This window comes from Eufriesea mexicana, unplaced genomic scaffold, assembly GCF_001483705.2.
Source record: "Eufriesea mexicana isolate 0111107269 unplaced genomic scaffold, ASM148370v2 scaffold124, whole genome shotgun sequence".
In the NCBI taxonomy this organism is placed as follows: Eukaryota; Metazoa; Arthropoda; class Insecta; order Hymenoptera; family Apidae; genus Eufriesea; species Eufriesea mexicana.
The window spans coordinates 4,300,654-4,319,830 of NW_016908357.1; the positions used below are offsets into that span (position 1 = coordinate 4,300,654).

The 19,177-nt window shown below is 45.4% G+C and overlaps 3 protein-coding genes across 3 annotated transcripts; 1 reads left to right on the plus strand and 2 right to left on the minus strand.

The window, feature by feature from the left end:
* Window positions 1–46: 46 nt before the first annotated feature.
* LOC108555418 (ATPase WRNIP1) lies at window positions 47–1,830 on the minus strand. The gene is made up of 5 exons (XM_017911045.1): window positions 1,763–1,830; window positions 1,390–1,653; window positions 504–1,317; window positions 209–436; window positions 47–144 (listed from the first exon to the last, which is right to left on the minus strand). The coding sequence occupies exons 2-5, from the start codon at window positions 1,621–1,623 to the stop codon at window positions 47–49; spliced, it is 1,374 nt and encodes a 457-aa protein (XP_017766534.1). The 5' UTR covers window positions 1,624–1,653; window positions 1,763–1,830.
* A 361-nt stretch (window positions 1,831–2,191) lies between these two features.
* Window positions 2,192–3,871, plus strand: LOC108555510 (uncharacterized protein At4g17910). Its single transcript, XM_017911169.1, has one exon. It carries the CDS (start codon window positions 2,205–2,207, stop codon window positions 3,759–3,761), a length of 1,557 nt encoding a protein of 518 aa, XP_017766658.1. The 5' UTR covers window positions 2,192–2,204; the 3' UTR covers window positions 3,762–3,871.
* Window positions 3,872–4,080: 209 nt separating this feature from the next.
* On the minus strand, window positions 4,081–7,288 carry Eogt (EGF-domain O-GlcNAc transferase). The gene is made up of 12 exons (XM_017911146.1): window positions 7,069–7,288; window positions 6,910–6,998; window positions 6,441–6,823; window positions 5,997–6,203; window positions 5,778–5,926; window positions 5,539–5,702; window positions 5,316–5,436; window positions 5,094–5,247; window positions 4,806–5,006; window positions 4,576–4,709; window positions 4,414–4,516; window positions 4,081–4,347 (listed from the first exon to the last, which is right to left on the minus strand). Exons 3-12 carry the CDS (start codon window positions 6,621–6,623, stop codon window positions 4,081–4,083), a joined length of 1,683 nt encoding a protein of 560 aa, XP_017766635.1. The 5' UTR covers window positions 6,624–6,823; window positions 6,910–6,998; window positions 7,069–7,288.
* Window positions 7,289–19,177: the final 11,889 nt, after the last annotated feature.

Sequence of the window (19,177 nt, forward strand, 5' to 3'; positions counted from 1 at the left end):
TTTTTTTTTTTTTTGCAAGAAATATGTCTTCAAAGGAATAGGAAATTCAGAAATTTTTCGAAAAGAAATTAACATGCTGTAAGCCGAGTGGTAAGTGAGTTTTGACATTTTCCTCTTTACGTATAAAATTTTGCTCGTTATGACCTATAAAATATAGAATAAGAAAAGAACGGAATTTTACAATTACAACAAATTTTTAATATTTTACCGAAAATTGCGTTAAGTTTTCCTTGTGCTGATCTATCCCTAATGTGTAAAGGTACTGTTGGTTGTGGACCATTATGATTCATAATAATATGTTCTGCAGATTTTAAGGCATTATATATAAGTCGAGACTTTGGTGCTCTAGCTAGATATAGAACACACTCTGCTAAAAGTACATCACATTCTGGCATACCAATCATTTGGCACCCATGCATAGTATGTACAGCAATGCCTGGAATTAGGAGTTAATTGTTTATCTTCTTACGTTATTTATCGTAACATTATCTAGAAAAATGTACCTAAAGCATCAAGGTCTGCTAAACCAACATCTTCGCTTGATATTCTTACTAATCTCCGCGCTATATCTACAGGATCTTCTTTAACTGCCATAATCCGTGCTAACCAATATAAACATGCATTTTCCTTACCAGCTGCTATCGATTTATGTAATGCAGAATATAAGTGATGGGTATTATTACTTTGCTTCTCGGATAATGTATGTGCTTGTTTAAAACTTTCTTTAACATCTTCAAGAGCTATTGAAATAAGATGGGAAGAACTTGGTTTATTTAATACTTTTGTTTTAACTGCTAATTCTAAACCATTTAATGCAACGCGTGCATCTCCATCACATACTTCTGCTAACCAATCAATTACAATCTTATCAATGGAAAAACGTGATTTGGTATTATAGCTTAATTTATCCTTTGTACTACTTGAGGAGGAATTATATATTTCTCCATTAAGAGATGAAATTGCTTTACAAAGAATTTCCAATGTATTTTCTGTTGTTAACTTATTTAAAGCAAATACACGACATCTGCTTAGCAAAGCAGAATTCAAACTGTAAGATGGATTCTCTGTAGTTGTGCCAATTAAAGTAAATGTGCCTGCCTCAACATGTGGTAGAAAAATATCCTGTTGTAGTTTATTAAATCGATGTATTTCATCCATGAATACAATTATTTGATTAAGTTTGGGCCCCTTTTTTACTGTGTTAACAATATTTTTAATGTTATTCACACCAGATGATGTTGCAGACATATTCATAATACGTACTTTTTCTCCATGCATTTCTTTACTTAACTTGGATATGATATTAGTTAAAGATGTCTGAAACATATTTTAACAAATGAATAAGAATAATAATTAAAAGTGATAAAAATTAATCATCCATCGTGTTACCTTTCCACATCCTGGTGGACCCCAAAATATCATGTTAGGAATATGTCCCTTTATTAATAGTTGCTGTAACACAGTGTCAGATCCAATAACATGTTCTTGTCCTACATAATCATCAAAGCACGTGGGCCTCAATTGCTCAGCAAGAGGGACAAACTCTTTGTTTGACAATAATTTCTCTTGATTCATACTTGTATCAGTTGTTGTATTAGCTTTATACTTCTTTGGTGGATTCATTTTATCGATACTTTCATACGGATATGATCTCTTTGATGTCAATGACATTTCCATTAAAATTATATCAATTAAAAGAAGCTCACAATATACATAGCTTTCTGTACATTGTTCTATATATTGTTTGCATGAAAATAATTACCCAAATATAATGCAGTTTAGACTTTCTTATCTTTTATTTTCATTCAATTTATAATATTTAAATATTTTATAGAGCCCTTAGAATCGAGGTTGTTTATAGCAAATATGAACGTCACATAAATGCATTCTACGTTTTAAAGTGTTTATCTCATTTTAATATCTACACATTTCTGAGATAGCCGAAAATAAATCGCAGTGCCATCTATCCATTATCTTGAATGTTGAGTATAAAATGCACGTGCATACAGTTCCGATTATTACATTGAATTGTTTTATAATTTTAATTTATACATTTTAATTTATATATTCGAGGTAGAAATTGACGTTACGTCGTTTTAAGTAAGTTCAAAGTAGAAGAAAATCACAATACTTCGTATTACCAATATATAACCTCTCTTTGCAGGTTTTTGATGAAAAGGAATAATTGTATACATTTGATAAATATGTCAAATATATGGAATAGAAATATTTACCGTCAAGAACAAGAAGCATTTGTTTCTGGTCATGGTGGAACAAGCTCCAGAGAAGTTATATATGCAATTATGCCAAATGTTTGTAGTATTCTCTTAACTACAACTACAATGGGTCTTCTAGATAGGGTTATCCATAGAAATATTAAAGTCCTGATAGAATTTGTATTAATTGTAATTCCATCTATCTTATGTTGCACTGTATTATCGGAGTATGTTATTAGTACATGCTGTGCCATGATGCTGATATCTCTTATTAATATTTTATTCTTGGGAATTAATGTAAATACAACGTCAACTTACTATATAAGGCCTACTCCTGGTAAAAGGCCTTTTATTACAAATTTTAGAGCATTGACTAACATGATAACAGCAATATGCATACTAGGTATAGATTTTCATATTTTCCCACGTAAATTTGCTAAGACTGAGCTATTTGGATATAGTCTAATGGACACTGGTGTAGGGTTATTCATATTGGCTAATGCTTTAGTTGCTCCAGAAGCTAAAGACTTTGATCCTAAACCTAGAATAGGCTTTTTTTATACTATATCAAAGAATATAACACATTCTGCAAGAAGTTCTATTCCACTTTTGGCATTAGGCTTTGGCAGGTCTGTTGCCATTGAAGTTCTAGGATATCAAAAACACGTAACCGAGTATGGTATTCACTGGAATTTCTTTATAACTCTCGCTTTTGTGAAACTGTTCACCAGTTCTATAACAAGTATTATTAATTCGAGGTATTCATTGTTATCAGGAATCTGGATTTTAGGGATGCACGAATATATTTTGAGTACTAAAGGGTTAAAGGAATGGGTACTAAGTAATAGACCAAGAAATGATTTTATATCTGCTAACAGGGAAGGTGTAGTATCCGTACCCGGATACGTAGGTCTCTATTTAATTGGTGTAGCAATTGGTAGATTAATTCATTCCACTTATAAGAATGCACATGTACAAAATTCATCTCAATATAAGCATAGAAGATTGCACTTTGAGTTTTTTGCATATGAATTTGATGAAAATTACTTTGAGTCTGTAATATTGTGTATTAAATTAGCCTTGATATCGACACAAACTTGTGCTGCCATTCTGTTTTGTGAGTCATATTTTAAAGTCTCTAGGCGCTTAGCGAATGCAGGTTATTGCATGTGGATTCTAACCACAGGTGTCGCGGTACTTACATTATTGTTATTGATAGAAATAATATCCGATATATTGATTCATACAACCTTGAACGTGGAATGTTATCAAAAGAAAGCAAATGTTAGAAGCAAACGAGAAAGCGTTTCTGATAAATTCGAGGGAAACGCAAGCAAAAATAGCATTGAAATATTCGAAGCTATCAATTATAATGGTCTGCTTTTCTTTCTCGTATCGAATTTAATGACTGGCGGTATTAATATGCTAGTGCGTACGTTATATGTAAGTCAGTTAAAAGCTATGCAAATATTGATCGTGTACATGGCTGTAAATATATCGTCGGTTTTATTATTGTATAGAAAACAGGTACAAATTAAGTTATAAAGAGAACATGCTATTCGTCGTACTAACAGCATAGCGAAGTATGCAATTTTCTGCGTCATGAAATTAAATTATTACTCAACGTAAACAATTAGTAATTTAAAAATATTTCCACTGCCATTACGTAGACATATCAAACTGTATTCCATAGTTATTGCTTCTCTTTTTTATTAAAATAAGTATGTACATATTTCTGTATAAAAATAAGTAAAACACTTAGTTGGTAACAAATTGTTTCTTTCATTCGATATTAATTCTACTAGTTATGAGACTATCGTTAAAGCGTTTCGTTGTTCTCGAAACAAATTGTCTAAAAAATTCATTATAATTCATCTTTGGGTTGAACACCAGATTTTAATTCAGCCATCTCTTTCGATTTGAAAGCTGCACTCTCTTTTACATCGTTTATCGGTCTAGTCTGATTTTTCGTTTCCGTTCCCTTACGTTGTATTCTTTTATTCATAAATTTTTTAAACGAATCATGATTTTTCACGTAATTCGTAGCTTGTGAAACTATGCGCAAGAATTCTTTAACATCGAAACTATAGTTTGTGAATTTTGCGTGTGCCCCTCCGTCAGGATGTGTGCCCTACACAGATTTACTTTCAGAGTTAAAAGTCGAGTCAAATTTTGTATCTGAGAAACAATTACTCACGGGATCCTGTTGCACCAACTTCGAGGCATTTTCCCACGTGAAGTACTTTACACCGCGTAAACGAGCAAGATCTTTGTAACATCCTGGATCTTCGCAATTGTATCTGCACAATAATCACGCATGAGATGCATTTCCCAGAGGAAAACGTTTAACTATACTTACATCTCGAACAACGCAGCCCAATCCGGCAAAAACATTAGATGCGTTAATCCAGCTCCGTGTATACCGATAAAAATATCAGTGTTTCTCGTAATTTCTAGCTGCTTCTTGAATGGTACCTTCTTATTATAAATTACCTAAAAATGGCAAGCATTTTTACAGTAGTTATACTCGCGTTCGTTTTATCATAGGGGAATCTATACTCTAGACCATTCCACCGGTCCGTTCTTCACCTTTCTCACTTTGTACTCCGGGTTTTCCTTCAGAGCATTCACCAATTCATCCTCGTTGAGAATTTTCCGATACTGAGTGTCCCTACTGAGCAAGGTGATTCGTATCCTTTGGTTCTTTCTTTCGTGAAGAGGTATGCGTAGTCTGTGTAACACGTGGTCACCAAAGGCTTTGAACAATCCACTGTTCTCACAGCCATAAATCTAGAATCCGTGTTCATCGGTAAAAATCGTCGTATGATTCATCCTTATGATAATGAACGTAAGAGAAAGGAAACCGTGCAACCGTACAAGAGGTGTATTATAGTAGAGACCAAAAATCATGCGCGGCAATAAGGGGAACACGAGATTCTTGAAGCAAACGGTTTCTCCGCGAAACGTTTTCAAATCCCACAGCGGGTTCCTCGTGAAAGCCTCGAAGGCGTCTTGGAACGCAGAACGGTAGCTGAAAACGAGAAAGAACTCGTGGTATCTGGTGTCTCATGGTTTTCCTGTCGCGCCGGTGTCAGTTACCTGTAGCTTTCCCAGATCATTATATGATTATCAGTGCTGAAGGCGGCGGGGTGCGAGAGGTTTACGTGCAATGACGCGTACAAGTTGAAAAAGTCGCAAAAATGATGATACATATTTACTACTGAAACAGAACGACTTCGACAAATGAGTGGGATGTCGGAGATTCGAGTGTTCGACGAATCATCACGATCACTGATCGCGTGAGTCGCTTCTTACGACTTACTAGCATCTATTTTCATTATGAACGTTGGCTTTTCGATAACGATATCACAGTCGTTGTTGACGATCGGCGGTCGTGGTAACTTGCGAAAGTTTCGCAATTCAGGTCCCCAAGACTGAAGCGGGCTGATATGGTCGGTATTGTCTTGCAGTCTCTTTTCGTTTAATCTGGACAGACGAGATAATACCAATTAACACGAATTAACAGGAATCGATACGAACGTTGAATAGTTTTTTACTCACGTGCAGTATCCTCCAATCTGACCATCCTTCAGCACATCCATCTTGTATCGTATAGGTTCCTTTCTTTGGAGTAAATCCGTGAAATTGATCATTACGTTCCTTGCTCTACAAAATCTCATGTGCTCCGAGCATTCTAGGGACGAGTCGTCCTGTAGTGGGAAATATCGCGAATGAGAATGGAATAGAAATCCTTTATCTGTCAATTTGGATGGTACTCACCACGAACAATGGTTCGCAGAAGATCAACATTTCTTTCCTTTGGTCGCGTACGTAGCCGAAATCGCCTTGAGCGTAAAACGTCTCTACCTGTGCTTTTTTCGTTGTCACCCATCCTCTGTGATCACCTGGACATTGAGGAACGGAAAAAGTATTTTCGGCTTTGCAATTCGGCTCGTAACCCCAACAAGCTTTGGTATCAAGGCTATCCTAAGTTTTTTCAAGAAAAATTCTTCGTTAATATCCGTCTTTCATAAACTCGGATTATCTACGATTGTTTGCGCGTGCAAAATCCCCGATGCTTTCACGGCTATCGTACACACTTTCATGCAAGCAATGCAAAAAGAAGCGAATAAAAAATTAGAGATCGAGGCACGCGGAGTACATGATTTCTCCTTTAATCGATAATTCCTTGCATAATCGCGTTATTAATACACCGCGTATTACCTTGTACGGACAGGCGGTATTATTGCGGCACTCTTCGGCCACCGTGGGAAAAGAGTTGAAGTAATACTTGATGTGATCAGAGGGCAGATCAATGTCCGTGTAATTACTGTACGTAGCTGTGACCGCGAACACCAGCACGATCGTCACTGAGCATTTAATAGATAACGCGTTATCGATCATCATAGCGGGATGCACTAATGAAAATTAAGCCGGGATTCCCTGAGAGAAGGTGTCGTGCACTCGCTTTACGGAGTGACTGTACGGCGTGAATGGAGGAGGAACCACCTGTACGAGTGGATGGGTATATGACCTCACCTACTGTGCGTACTCTGTGTCACACAAGCACGAACGTCCGTACACCCACACGAACGCGAGCGTGTCTCCTTAAAAGAATCGGTGAAAGTCAATGCTAGAGTTAGATACACGGTAACTTACATCATTTTTTCGAATACTAACGCGTATTACCTACCTAGCTATCCTTGAAAATTTCTCACCGTGGAAGAAAACGTTCTAGAGGGCCCCCGTTTTATTTTCGAAATCATACCGGCATTTAGCACCCTGTCAACCCAATCGGTAATATAGTCGTGATCCTTGTTGCATCGGTGAAAATAATAATTCCAGTACTCACGCGTGTTGTACGGAGCGGATATCCTCCGGTTCTCTCACCTCTCGCTACCGAAAAGACAGGAAACTCCGGTGAATGGACATTTGACTTCACTTTCACGCACGATCAACAGCTTCGACGGTGTACATAGATTCAATATGGCCGAACACGGTTGTAGATTCGTGGAAAACTCTCTCCAATAGACAAAACGTTTTTCTGACTTTCTCGCTCGACGAAGTAACGACTGGATAACGAATGGATAAATTGTTATACATGTTGGTTCATTCTACAAATTATTTAGAACGTTGTAATGCGATCTATCGGAATTTTAGTTTCTTTCGAGTAACGTTCGCATTCCTCTGTTGTGACGCTTTGCACGCGACGAAGTAAATTGTTAGAACCACCTATAGGAGGCCACCTATAGGAGGTTCGAGGAGTAACTTTGTGCCCAATCGTGTCGCACACGAATGAATCCTTGCCTGCGTTAGCTGGACGTGATAATGAATTTTCTTCATAGTCGAGTATCGATAAAAGTGTAGTTACCTTTTGTCAGAGAGAATGGTATGAAAGCGTTGCTAGACACGCAAGCATGCGACAAGCTAATAATAATCGCATTAAAAATATAGATTTTGTTTGCGATCTCAGAACCATTCTCGATATAGACGAAATGTTCATCCGTGGTCCGATGCTCTGTCGGTAACACTGCAGCCGCTACTGAAACGGTAAGGGGTCCCCTGAAAATTTGGTACAAAATACACGTATCGTTAGATCCGTGATCTTAGATCCTCGTTTGCGATTCTGTACCTTATTTATGAGGAGATAAAGCTGTATAATTGTTAGATACCCGGGTATTTCTCCTGTATATCATTTTATGCAGGCATCTGTACCTAGGTGGCTTGTTCCAGAGATTCTTAGAGATCTTCCTTACCAATGAAAGGTGGAAATCGTCGCATGAGAAACGAGTTCTTCTTCAGGGTCGAGTACAGACTTTTTACTACGAAAATTTAGAATTTTTCGCGTTTTTGTTTCTATTCGTGTCAGTTGTAACGTGTATTTCCCATTCTCATCGCCAGTGATCGATAGCGAAAAAGTTAATGAGGAACGGCAAGAATAAATTTCTCGGTTAAGGTAGATTTGTGGAAAAAATTTGGAACTTTGTCTGGGAGATATTAATTCGGAAAACTGCTCGGAAGCGATCTCATAAATATACGCAGAGGAGACACCGAGGCTTATAAGGAATCGCTCTGGCATGGTAAGACTATTGTCTAATGTCAGGGCAGAGCGATGGCTTCCGTTATTCAGCATGTTTGCACGCGAAATAAACGTTGTATTGACTCTCGATAAGCTCGGGAGACGCACCTTATGCTAATTCCCCGTGGATACGTCAAAAACCGTTTCGACGTACACGGTAGAGACAGTTCGATCTTCTCCCGAGGCGTGGCCGATGTAGATCGTATCTTGGCAGTTTATACGATTTTGCTCGTCGAGGAGAGATTCGAATCTAAGGGTCTGGACGTATACCGGTTGAAATACAGCGAGTCCCACACTCGGTTAGGCATGAATCGTTACGTAATCTGGAAGACTCGGATAGCTGCAGTACTCGTTGCTCGCAGGTGTCTTTATCCGTTGGCCAGAAATGCTTTCCATGCAATTAAAGCCAGGTTTGGCGCGGGTTACATTGTGGTCAACAAAAGGATCGTGTACACCGAGTTAAGAAAGTTATTTATTTAGTACAACAGTTCCTTTCTAATTTCGTTTTCGAGCATATTCCGCGGCAGAACCGCGGCGAATTGGATAAACACTTAACGTACGTGGGAATACAATGGGCGCGAAACGGCAACGAAAAGTTTGTTTCGAAATATGTTCGCGGCTATAAAAGCGATACCCGGGTTTTCATGGAACCCCGAGTGGCGGTTTAGCTCGTGGAGAAATAGATAGGGCTGAAAATAGATAGGGAAGTCTAATCTGGGTAATCTCGATGGCTGGTGGACGGTTTCGCGCGATTGCACGGGATTGCACGCGATGGAATGACGGCGAGATGGAATTAACACGGGCACGGTTCGATCTTCCCCAAGTTGGCTAGTTATCGATAATTCACAAATCAATGCTAATCGATGCGAGGGAACCGAGATGTCGGATACGAGAGACAATAGCGTATAGGTACCTCCGGCTCGGCGTCAACCTGCCATGGCGTGACCCGGAAACGGATCGCTTCGAACAAGTCGGTATATATGTATATACAAATACAGGTATATATCGGCGAGGAGACATACCGGACTGGCCGGCATGGATCGCCGTGGATAGATGGAGGGAATGATCTACATCGATCACGATCACGGCACCCTTGCCCTGATCCGCAACGGGTACGGTGCGGTTACAACGGTACCTCTTCGTTGTCCATTATCGACGAAATCGCCATCATCTTTCTTTCTGATAATTTTATCAGTCTGAATCGGCTTTTGTGAGTTCACGCCACGATCTGATCGGGAAGCATTATTGATCGGGGGCCTGCGGATGAAAAATGCCGTTGCGCCGGGAATTACTGAATCGAGCCGGCTCTCTCGACCCACGCTCGGAAGAATGGAATAATGGCCGGTAACGGAGCATTTGTATGATCAATTTCGCGACAGAATTGCGTAATGGTTTGATAAACGGGCTTCACGTGGAAGTGTAACACGTAGAAATGTGGCGTGCAAGTTGTAAAACGAGCGCGTGGCATCGGTGTAACGCGGATTGTCCCGCCACGGTGGCGCCACGCTTCGCGGGCGACACGATGCAACCTACGCGAAATTCAGCGCTATAATGTTCCTCGTAGACCTCTTAGGGTTCCTCCCGTAGGTAACACGGAGAAAATCGTGGAGGCGGCGCGTCACTCGCGCAATTGCAACGGGTGTCTTGCGAAACCAGAACATGGGGGGGCACCCACGCGGCTGGCGAAAAAATTCGGCGAATACAAATTTCCCCGGATGCACGTACTTTTCGTTCGCGTTCCACGTCCAACGCTCCCCGGCAAAGAATTCCCGTGTCCATGGCCGGATTCGAATAGTTGCGTCTATCAACCTGCGCCAAGTGTGCAACGCGTCGTATATTATCGTGAATCTACCTGCGTCTTTTCTCTTTGCCACCCACGCGTCCCATTTGAATACGTATACAGACATAAAGTGTAACGATTGCCGTCCCTTCTGGCCGCACGGAACGCTCGGTGGTTATCGGTAGACAATGCTTTGTAGATCCTCGAAACAACAATCGTAAGTGCACGCGTTACTGCCTGTAAAATAATCCACGTAAATCGGCATTTTTTCGATGGAACAATTCGTTGAACGGGCGACTCGGCTCTTCGCGGTTCTATCGTCGTTTTAGACGAAAATCATTGGAATGGTCGAATGGAACTGCGTTCGAGGGTTAAAGCTTACCTGTATATTCCAACCTCGAGCTGCGCGTATACTCGAGATCGCTATTCGAGCAACGGAAACTTGGATTGCACGCGCGAATGCCACGTACCTGGTATACCTATCTACTCGGTCGTTGCCGGTGACTCCGAGGAAAAAGTTTGCTTCGTCGTCGCGTGATAACTCGCAACGCGGAAAGCTCGATCTTTCGAAATCTCCGATTTATCGTGCAAAGTGCCGTGTAACGGATCGCGCGGTAATCGAGAAACCGAGATCTAATCTATCCACATTTATAACGATCCGAATTAGAATCCGATTATCTCGACTGCCTCTCTCGGGCCCGAGTTCGGGCCCAGATAGAAATTGCCCGGCGGCATTAGACGCGCGGCAAAGAAATTCCATCACACGCTAGCCTCTCGTTAGTGACGCTGGACTAATCGCTTAATTAATACGTGATAAATGTTTGTAATTCCCTCGGCGAGTCTCGCGGCTCTCTACACGTACTTCGTTACCACGACCAATTAATTACGTAGGGGAAGCGATTAAACGCAGGCCTGCATCCGATGCGGAGGACAAGAAAGTCCTCCTTCGCGTCAACCTCCGGGGTCCACCTCGAATTTTCGTCGCGATCCACGCCGACGATTTATCCTCCAGCGCCGCCACCGGGGTCACGGGGTTATGGTTCCTGATGTCGCGCGCATGAAAAAAACGCGCGAACCTTAAAATATCGCATGAGGGCTGGCGATGCGAGTTTAAGGTTTCCTTCGTTCCCGAGGGATCCTTAAATTCGAGACGCGCGCGACCCTTTCGAAAACCGTACGGACTCGACGCGAAATAATTCTTTCGTTCGCCGTGAAACACGCGCGAAACGTTCCTTCCGTTGCGATCCGCGTCGATTGCCCGTTCCATCTATCGCGCACGACGCTAACGGTGCATGGATCGACGATGCATAATGAACCGACGCAACAGTATATTCAGGACGATGATCGAGTTTTTTCCACGATAGCAAGAAAATACCGGCTGCTCGCACTGACGCAACAACGATGAGAAATTTCCTAGATCGAGGAGTGCAGGAAGCAAGGATCAAGGAAGCGTGGATATACGCGATAAACAACGTTCAGCCGTGATTACCCGTCGAGTTGTCTCTCCTTTCTATCGTCTCCGTGCACCTGCGAGTGACACAGATTTTACATCGTAAACAGCCATAAACACGCGGTATGCTCGTAATTACAGCCACAACCGGCGCGCAGCAACGGGATGCGCGAACCGCGATGAAACCACGAACGTCGGAATCCTGCATAATTCATGACGGTGGATCGCGTGGTCGTGAAGTCGAAGCGTTAACGATAATCGTTCTATCGCGACAAATTCGAATGGGAATTTGGATAGGAATAGTCTATCGTCGACCGAGATGTCGCCAGTTACACAATGACAAACTCACCGCTCATTATACTAACTCTGGAGCGCCACTAGATCGTAAATGGGTGGCAGTAATTGAAATATTAATGAGATACGAGACAACGCGGCAGCCATGGTACGCGTTCACCTTTGTATGGGTGTTGTAAACTGGAGAAGGCTTGGTCACATTAATATGGGCTCGAATGACAATGTGAACGGCTACGAGTAACACGAGGACTCTAACGAATTATTATCACTCCACGGGTCGATTATGATGGAACCATAAATCAAAGCTTTGTCACGTCATCCATCTTAAAAGTGTCTTAATCTTTCGGGGAACACGGCTACCACATTAACCGTGAGGGGGGGGAGGAGCCCGAAATTCTTCTTTCGCGATGGAAAAATCCTAGCACGAGCGTGGTCCACGTCCATCGTGGAACCATCGCGACGGCCGGCTCGTCGTATTCGTATTCGACAAGGCAATTGCTCTTCTAACCGTTCGTATCCGGAAAATAAATCGGCGAACATAGAGACGAAGCGTTTTGACGAATGCTGACCAGCACGGTGTCTCCTTCTAAGATAGACGCGCGAGCCAGAGGTGAAGCAGCAATAGGGGACGTTTTTGCTAACGTGAACGACAACTTGTCCCGCGGTGTTCACGATTCGACCTGGGCTACGACCTCGGAGTCGTAAATTTTGCGTCATAGCGGTTGTCACCGGCTCACCTTTTTACGAGCGTACCACGACTCGTATTCACGGTCCGTTCTCGAGACATATCCGCTGCACCGAGCCCTCGGTTCGGCCAGCAGTTGTTAAGAGGATCCTTCGGTTGGTAATCTCTGACAGCGACTCCGGTGTCCCTTTCAGGATGCTTCTCTTCTTACGTTTTCAGAGTGGTACAGCCGCATCATGAATCAAGCCGATAGTCAAAGGATACGCGCGTTTTTCTTTTAAAACCGCGCGATGTTAGTTAGAGATTGAATTCTCCTCTGGCCTAGAATCTTTTGTAAAGTAGTACATAGTTGGTCGGAAGATAGTTGCTCCTTAGCCGATACTTTCAAAAGGTTGTTTTACGCTCATTCTTCGACGCCCACTGTAAGCAATGCGTCAAGGCACACAGTCCTGTTCGATTTCTTTATGGCCATCTTTACGCGTGCCTGACACTATGTAGCCTCGTAATCCAGCCTCCTATCGACCTCACATGTCGACTTTATGCGTTTCGTTCGTCACGCCGTGCGGTGATTTATAATGTAAACAAATTATTCTAATCATCATCGCGACACGCGGAACTTTCACGCGGAGGGGAAAATAATCTCGAGGCGGAAATGCCGCGTGTGTCGCGGACTGCCCCCCGCGGTCGACGACTAACCTAACCGCAGCGCCGTGCAGTTGCATTATGCTAGGCGCTGCGTCGGCAGCACCGAAATCATTAGAGAACCCGTTTAAGACGCTTATGGTTTTTAAATTGAAAGTAAATGGAGATGAATTGGACGTTTATCATCTGATAAGCACGCGAGCTTTCTACATGCGATTCGTTGGAAGGCGCGCGTGGTTCACCTGAACGTAATCAGGTGTGCACGGTACCCGAATGCACGCGCACCAATACGAGCCGAGCGTAATCACGGACAGCGATATTGCATGTAAGGAATAGGAATCGTGCAGGTGCGGTCTGACTCGCGAACCGTACGAGAATTCGCCTTCCCTCTCTCTCTCTCTCTCTCGCTCTCTCTCACTCTTTCTCTCTTTCTCGCCACCTTTCTCTCTTCGTTCACCACAACGGACCACGGAACGCGAGGAACCGATTCGCACACTTCTCGCGTTTCCATAAAGAGACGAAGAAAGTGCCATGCATTCCTGGACCGGTGTGGTCTACATGGGAGCGCGAAAGAGCGTTCGATCGTGTCGCTGGTGGTGCTGGTGGCGATGGCGATGGCGATGGCGATGGCAATGGCGATGGCGATGGCGATGGCGATGGTGGAGGTTGCCGGCGGCGGCGGCGGTGGTGGCGGTGGTGGTGGTGGTGAGAGCTGGCAAAAAGAAACGGAAGGACACACCTGCGTTCGTCCTGTCGGCGAGTGGGTGTTTCGCGATAGAAAATGTCATCGGGCTGTATCCTTCGATTATCATACCCTTCTCGCCTTTTATTCGCCTTCCTATACGCAAGCGACGCGACCACGAGGACGCAGCCTGTTTGTACTACAATTATTATCGGTGCGTTGGTTCGTTCCTCGATGCGCATAATTCAGATCGGGAGTATTTTTATTGGAATTGTTCTGGCTGCACGGGAGAACGGCTCGGAGAATTTATTCCCGGTCGGAAAGTCGTTTGTCGTATGGATCACGGGGTTAAGAGTCGAAAAATCGGTGGCCCAGCGGGTTGTCCGAGGCAGTACGCGCCACATTCCGGGTCGAGGCAGATTGGCTCGACATCGAAAACGATTCTGGCCGAAAACTGCTCCACGAATCCCTACATCAAGTGCCCCGGTTATCGGGCGAGATCGAGAGAACAAGGACAGCCACGGCCATAATCGTGGATCAACTTCTGGCTACGGACCTGTCCTGTACAGGTACCAACGCACCGCAACACCGGCACCGCCTATTTATCCTGCATTGTTAGCGTACACATCCTTATACAGTGCTCTTATAGTAACGCGATATTCGGGTCCACGCTGTCGCGATCGGGTTTAAAAATAAATTACTCCAAGGCTACCGTGCTTACGTTCTTCTCGATCGAGTGGAAAGCGCGCGATATCGGAAGAACGTTTAACTCATCGTCGAACGGTTTTTCACGTGTAGCTAGAACTCCGGGGGAACTGGTTAAACAAGAATTACTAGTCGCAACGAAGCTCGCGAATACAAGTTCTGTAATTGCCGCTTCTCGCCGTCGATTGCGTTTTTCGTCGCAACTATTGCCTAGGCAAATTGAAAGCGCGTACGTATATACGCGTATACACGCGGTATCCAGGGCTGCGTATCTGTCAGAGATACGGCTCGTTTTATAGCGTGTTAAAACATAGGGCTCCAGACACTGAATCGCATTACGGTCTTATTTGGTATACGAGTGTCATCGATAATTAGGCAGGTTGATGTTCCAGCCTGTTATCGTAAGTATCTTCCACTATGCATAAGTGTACGTTTGATGTTGCCTTTAATGGCCATCAGAATGTAGGGATTATATCGCTTAATTAGCTCTGCCCTCGGCCGCTATCTCGTTTATGAAATCGTTAAGCATCCTGTGCGTGTGCTCCTTATCGGATGTTTTAAGCCACCGTGTCTTGGCCCCGTGTTATCTCGTGCCGACTGTTAGTTAGTTAACTACTTATACTCGCTTCCAACCGTGTCACCGTACTTTTGGTCACTGCCGTTAAAGAATCTCGACTGTTAAATACGTGGCGCTCGTTATAGCGATCGGTTCCTTCGATTCCTCCCGCGGACACGTTTCGTAGGTCCCGACGCTCGAAACCCCAGAGGGAATCGATCTAAACGGCTGTAAGCGTCGTCGGGGAATTTAAACCTCGGAACGAAGAGTTAACTTCGATCGGCTAGATCAGCATCCAGTGTCTCTCGGACCAAGCCTCTGCCCGTTATCTAACAAAGTCGATCCCGGATTTGCGTAATCGGAACGAGAAAGCGCGAATCGAACATCGTCATCGGGACTGGGTACTAGCGCGGGTACTTGCACTCTCAGCCTTGATATTTCTGTCGACGTTTCGAGATGACCGAGCTGATTTTCGCGACACCTCGACGTTTCGATATGTCTCTTTATGCGCTGGGAGCGCCGCGGCAAATTTCAAACGCGTAAATTCTGCAGGGCGTGGAACGATCGCGAAATGAAAGGGAACCGAAAGTCTTTATTACCGACTACGCCCCCAATCGCAAGGTTGAATCCCACCCTGATGCCTCGTTTAGACCTCGTATTTACCGCGTAATCATCGGCCCTTTCGGCGTAACGATCCGCTACGCTCGCGCGGATCTTCGCTATGCGAGGTCCATCGAAAGGACTATTTATTCCCTTCGGACGTCGAAAAATCCGTGAATACGAATAGAATGGAGGTGATCGATAGCACGCTAACGACGAACGCGAATGAACGCGCGTGCGCGGTACGTCGCGAAGACCGATATTTTTCCCTTCAACGCCACGGTCGCAGCGTGATCCAAGAGGGGAGCGCAGGTAGATGGTTGCCACGGTACTAAACCGCGCTGGATCTACACGCGGGTGTAGATCCTTTCTGGCCAGTCTATGAATCACATAGGAGTAAAGAAAGGGAGAGGCAGAGCACAAAGGGGGTAAGCAGGAAACGCGTGCAGGAGGAACGAAGAGGAGGAGAGGAACGGAGGTCGGTGCACCGTGTGGAGGAAAGCAAAGGAAAGACAGCGCACGGGGCAACCCGAGCAAACCGGGGTGGTCTCGACTTCACCGTTGACTAACTGCGACACGACAAGCTGCCATACCCGGTTAAACTCTCCCGAGGCTCGATTGCATTCGACGGGGAACAAATTAATGTTTGCTCGCCACATCTGGGTCGTCCGGAGTTTCTGGGGACACGTACTCGCGCGTCCCCGTGAGTAACCGTGAGTCGGCCGTATATACCAGCCGAACTTATCGATGACAAGGCGATGAAACGTATCGAAATACCCTGCGCGAGGACGCGCGTCCAGCCCGATATTCGATACACGAGCTTCGACCGAAGGATACTGCCCCATTGAGGCGACGGCAGGTGAAGTCGACACCTCGACGCGCGACGTCCAACGACTCGGCTCGCGCGCACGCCTTCCACCACGGTTTAATAACCCTGCCGAGGGTGGTTGCTGCAAGATCGTTCGTCGGTGTCCCGTGACAGCGAGATATTGGTAGATTCCTATCCGAATATTAAATCCGGTAGGACGCGATCGGACGCGCCATTAATCCAATGGCTATCGTCTAAAACGTTTCGGAAGGGAATTACGCAAGAAGCGAGCGAAACGATTAATCGTCGCGATTTATTTCATCCGCTTTAACGTACGTACGCATAATCGCAGCCATTTGTTTCTTTCTCCGCGAGACAGCCGTGCCCAAATTCGTCCCTCTGCCCTGCTACACGTACGGAAATCGATCGCCGTGTCGATCTCTCGCCGTCCAGCCCGGTCGCTAGAGGTAGAGGCATTCGTTAAAGCCTGGTTACCGCAATAATTACGATCTAACGATTTGCACGATGCTTCGATAAGATCCGGCGCACACGAGGGGTCGCGCAGAGACATAATCTATAATTACATCGGTGCACTTATACACCGATACGAAATCGCAGGTTCGATGCACGCATTTGCACTATCCGAGAGGCCGCGACGACGCTCCGTATTCTCCGAATACGTGCAACGTGATGCAACGCGCGAGCTAAACGAGAAACGAAACGGGAATGAGTCACATGGTCGGTCGGTTAAAACCTCGGTTAAAACCTCGAATTATTGCCGGCGTTATTTCCTAGCGTTCGCGACGACACGCACGCACACGGTAGCCACCGCGGGATTGTCTCGCTAGTTTTCGAGATGGGTACGTTTCATTTACGGAGCTGTCCGAAGGGGTCTGGGCCTAATCAAGTTGATCCGACGAATGGCAGCGGGTCGGATAAGCACCGGGACACGATGAACATTTGCAGGCGGCTTCTCCAAAGAGAAGCGCCCGTACTTACGTCGTTTAGATAAGAGGCACGATGGCCGATATGCATAATATGTTGGCCCATATTGGGACAAGCAAGCACCGCAGGTTCGAGCTGCGAGAGCTGCGGAGAGCAAGAGGAATGGTGGAAGAGAAAGGGCGCCGACAACGCGTGGAACATCGCGCCAGGGATCGGCCTGTTATTTGGCTGTCAGTAATTCAGTAGCCTCTCCGGGACCTCTGAAGATCCACTGATGCCGCCCCTGAGGAACCGGTAACCTGTCTACCAAATCGATCAACCTGTATCTCGTTCACTTACCCTCTCCTTTCCGCCTTGTCTCTCCCTTTCGCGATCGCATCCGTGGCGGTCTACCTGCGCCACGGCCACGACCGCGTCCTCCCGAACGCGTATTAATCATCCTTCCCACATATTTCTTCGGCTTTTTCATCGTCCTACGATCAATTTCCCGCGCAATTATCAGCGGATTTATTAAAGGAACGACAAGGAATTACCGTAGTAGCGTCCCCGATAATTTACGCTACACCGAGAGAGAACAACGTGTCCGTTCTCTCGCATGCCGTGCGCGCACGTCACACGCGCATATTTCCCATCCGTGTTCTTATCTCGGCGGTAGCGAAACGATACCGTGCCGGCAACCGTAAAGTAACCGCGATAATTATTTCCATTCGGTCGCGGTGTATCCGCGAAGTGAGACGTTCGTGGCTATACGTTCGCCAGGACTTTCCATCGGCCGCAGGATTTCCCGCGTATCCCGGCCACCGCGAGCTCGCCTCCCGTCCACCCTCCTGTACCCGCGTATACGTACTTTCTAACGACACCAGGAATTCGCGTCTCCCTCTGCGTCCCCGCGGGACGACGCGATGTAGCGTACGATCGTCGGCGGTACATGCGCGTACCGCCAGGTGCAAATTCTTCTGACATCATCGTCGATGTACGCGATGCACACGTTGCACTTGCGCACGGCCGGCCAGCGCTGCCGTCGAGTGCACTATACCACTATGTACGTGCAACCTCCTTCAACCGCACACGCGAGTGTGGGTGGGAGTGCGTGGCGCCACTATGGCGGCGTCCAGCGGAGTTCTACCGAGAAAGATCGTGTAAGAGAGAAGGAGGAACTGGAAGAAAGGTGGAGAGATAACGTTCGAAAAGGACGCGGAACGGAGAGCACCGATATCGGAGACATTCTCCGCGGCATGCGCGCGCCGTCCACTTATTAAATCACTGTTAAATCGTATTACGACTCTTCCGCTCGCGGGACACGTCGCCGTAATTTCTAAGCGCTAGCCTCCAGCCTCTTCCTTCCCTCGCGAATCGTGAAATCCTCGCGATAGATCCTTGCACGCCGCGCTACGGTTACGCTAGCCCGTTCAGCGACCGTATTAGCTGGACCCACGTCGCGGTATATCACCCGGGTATAAATTACTACCGAACCCGGAGCATCGTTGTTACGAGACAGTAATTACCGCGCGACGCTAGTACCGGCGATTGTTGCCGCCTGTCCTCTCGTTCAAAGAGATTCCACGGAACAGAGATAACGGCGTGTAATTCATCCGTGAAATCGGTTACCCGGCATCGTCGAACGATAAAATCCTCGGCGGGCTCGAACCTCCGTACCGACTATGGTCGTTCGCGCTGGCTAAAGCTCCGGACGTGGGGCGAAGTTCGGCAATTTTCTTCGTGCACGCGAACCGCT

Coding starts and splice junctions, on each gene's coding strand:
- LOC108555418 (XM_017911045.1), bottom strand. CDS start 1,623: ATGAATCCACCAAAGAAGTATAAAGCTAATACAACAACTGATACAAGT. Junction 1,318..1,389: donor GTCCACCAGGATGTGGAAAG/GTAACACGATGG, acceptor AATATGTTTCAG/ACATCTTTAACTAATATCAT. Junction 145..208: donor AAAACTTAACGCAATTTTCG/GTAAAATATTAA, acceptor TATATTTTATAG/GTCATAACGAGCAAAATTTT.
- LOC108555510 (XM_017911169.1), top strand. CDS start 2,205: ATGTCAAATATATGGAATAGAAATATTTACCGTCAAGAACAAGAAGCA.
- Eogt (XM_017911146.1), bottom strand. CDS start 6,623: ATGATGATCGATAACGCGTTATCTATTAAATGCTCAGTGACGATCGTG. Junction 6,204..6,440: donor ATACCGCCTGTCCGTACAAG/GTAATACGCGGT, acceptor GAAAAAACTTAG/GATAGCCTTGATACCAAAGC. Junction 4,517..4,575: donor TGGGCTGCGTTGTTCGAGAT/GTAAGTATAGTT, acceptor ATTATTGTGCAG/ATACAATTGCGAAGATCCAG.